We start from the raw sequence: 2,398 nt of genomic DNA on the forward strand, positions 1-2,398 counted from the left end.
CAAATCATCATCTTCTTCAAAAACCGTATCTCTCCTTCCATTTCTGAAACTTCCTTAGCGTATACAACTACATCCGTTTTCATGGCTTCCAACTTGTTTCCATATCCACGAAATGTGTCTTTCATGTGCTCAATCTCTTTCTCAGTAGAACGAAGCACCTCTTTCATGACATCTATCTCCTCCACCATTGCTTCATCGGTCCATTTGAACAAATGGTTTGCATCCTTCAAAATAATAAAACTGTAACTACACACTACAAAATGCTAACTTATATACGTCATAACACTGTCAATTCTTAGCACTAACAATTCTTACCGCTTCTGATCCCTGAGGACAACAATGAAACAACTGGCCAGGATTTTTAGTTGTGCCGGAAGTTCTTATCACCAAATATTCGCCACACCTACAACCAATAGGAAAGCCTCTATCTCCTACACCAACACCACGTCTCTTACTTACACTGAACCCTGCAGATTTTTTCCAATTTTACAACTTAACAGTTATGAAAATTAACCAAATTTTTGATTCAGGAACCCAGAAAAGTGAAAAGGTACCTGAATTCGCCGACGATGCTTTCTGTTTTGATGATGTACTCATTCTCTGGCCGGCGATTTAATCCTTAATTGATGTTACCTGTTCTTCCCCAATTTTCAGATCTACCTCGACGAAAAGGAAAACCCACAGAAAAGAACTTTCTTTCTTCTCAAAACGTTGTCGTTGTTAAAAACTTTTTTTTCAACCCTAAACTTAATAAAACAACGACGTTTCGGATCCTGGAATTCAAATTCGAATTTGACTAAAATGACGATGTATCAGGATCATCTCTTCGTTAATAGAATAAGAGAGTTGACTAACAGGTACTTGGTCAATGTTGGTATTCGCCGAAAAAGGATTAATTCAGGTATGCATTGTCTACTTTTTAGGAGTTGAGGTATGAAATTGCACACGTAAATTTCTCAGGTATGAATCGGTACCATTTTTCATAGTTCAGATATGAATCGGTACAATTTTTCATAGTTCTGATGTAGATGATGCATGCTAGGATTAGTGGAACGCAAAATTAAGCTTTAAATTTATAAAACCTAGTATCCTACAAGTGTACAGTCGTGCGATGTATTACTAAGGGTGTCAATCCACAGAGCGGTTTTCTAATTTGCAAAAACTTCAAACTGAGATAAGTAAGCAAATTAATAAACTTAGGATGGTTTTTTGTAAGTTTTGGTTTTTACGGGAAAGAAAAGATAAAATAAAACTAAGGAAAATGCTAAACCTAATCGATGTAGAACTAAAATACAATAAGGTTGAGTTGCTAAGGAAAATCTAAGGGATGCTCGATTCAAAATAGGGTTCCAAACCCATAGGGTTTGACGCAGGCTTTTTGTAGCATCCTAACCCGTGCATAAATAGATTAAAAACAGAATACTTGAATTAAATCGAGGTTCTCAGTACAATATTGTTCGCATATAAGCTATTACATTGACTAAGGCCTTAACTACCCGATCCTACCATCCATCCCTTTCCAGCCTTAGTCCGCGCACGCTGATCAGACATTATCTTTATCTGCATCCACAAAAAGAGGCATAAGCAAACAGAACTGCTTAGAGAGAGCCATCATCCCGTCTCACCGAGCCAAAGTACAGTCGCATCAAACAAAGATCGAGCCCAATGCTCATCAGAACAGAAAACTACCCGCGCATGACCATACACGCTTACCTGGCCGATCATCCAGCAACTAGACAAGCCTCGGCGAGCATCACAGCCGCGAGCTTCTTGCCTGATCTAGATCGCCGGTAAGGTGGATCGATCACCACGGCATAGTCAGCAGAAATATCATGACAAGCACAGAAATACACGCAACCGACTAGAATCTAAGTAAGAATACGACCAAACTAGGCCACAGTCACGTACTCACCTTAGCTTTTATCGGACAGATTTGGTAAAGACAGAAATCTCGATCGCTTAGACTTTTTCCCACGACTGCTCGGCAGAATCTGGACCACGCTCGACAGAATCGCACTCGCTCTCGGCCAGAATCCGATAACTCTCGGCCAAACAGACTTTCTCTCGACTAACTTCTCTTAAATTTGTTTCTCTTAATCTTTCTGAGTTTTTTGGTCGCGCGAAGAAGAGAAAATGAGCCTTTATTATATAGGTTCTCACACGATTTACCAAAGAAAACCGCCCAGAAACCGTTCACGCGCCCATCTGTGCACTCCCTCGGCAATAACTGCTCCCGCGCGTGTTTTTGCTTGACTAATAACCGTTTCCGCGTAAACACTTGCTCGGCTAAATCCATTACCATTCCCGCACTTTTGCCTTAGCGCATTTTACCCGATAACCGCTCCCGCGCGCACCCGTTTCTGACAAAGGCTGTCTGCTCCCGACCAACCTTGTCCGA

General features: G+C 41.0%; 1 protein-coding gene across 1 annotated transcript in view; it reads right to left on the reverse strand.

The window, feature by feature from the left end:
- LOC112088823 (uncharacterized protein At4g04775-like) overlaps positions 1–597 on the reverse strand; it is a 7,572-nt gene extending 6,975 nt beyond the window's left edge. The window contains exons 1-3 of the mRNA XM_024159060.1: positions 555–597; positions 316–467; positions 25–224 (exon numbers count right to left, since the gene is read on the reverse strand). Coding sequence (XP_024014828.1) covers positions 25–224; positions 316–467; positions 555–597 — 395 coding nt within the window. The remainder of the gene's footprint in view (positions 1–24; positions 225–315; positions 468–554) is intronic.
- Between the last annotated feature and the right edge of the window lie 1,801 nt (positions 598–2,398).

The sequence above is a fragment of the Eutrema salsugineum genome, unplaced genomic scaffold (genome assembly GCF_000478725.1).
Source record: "Eutrema salsugineum unplaced genomic scaffold, Eutsalg1_0 scaffold_8, whole genome shotgun sequence".
Lineage (NCBI taxonomy): Eukaryota > Viridiplantae > Streptophyta > Magnoliopsida > Brassicales > Brassicaceae > Eutrema > Eutrema salsugineum.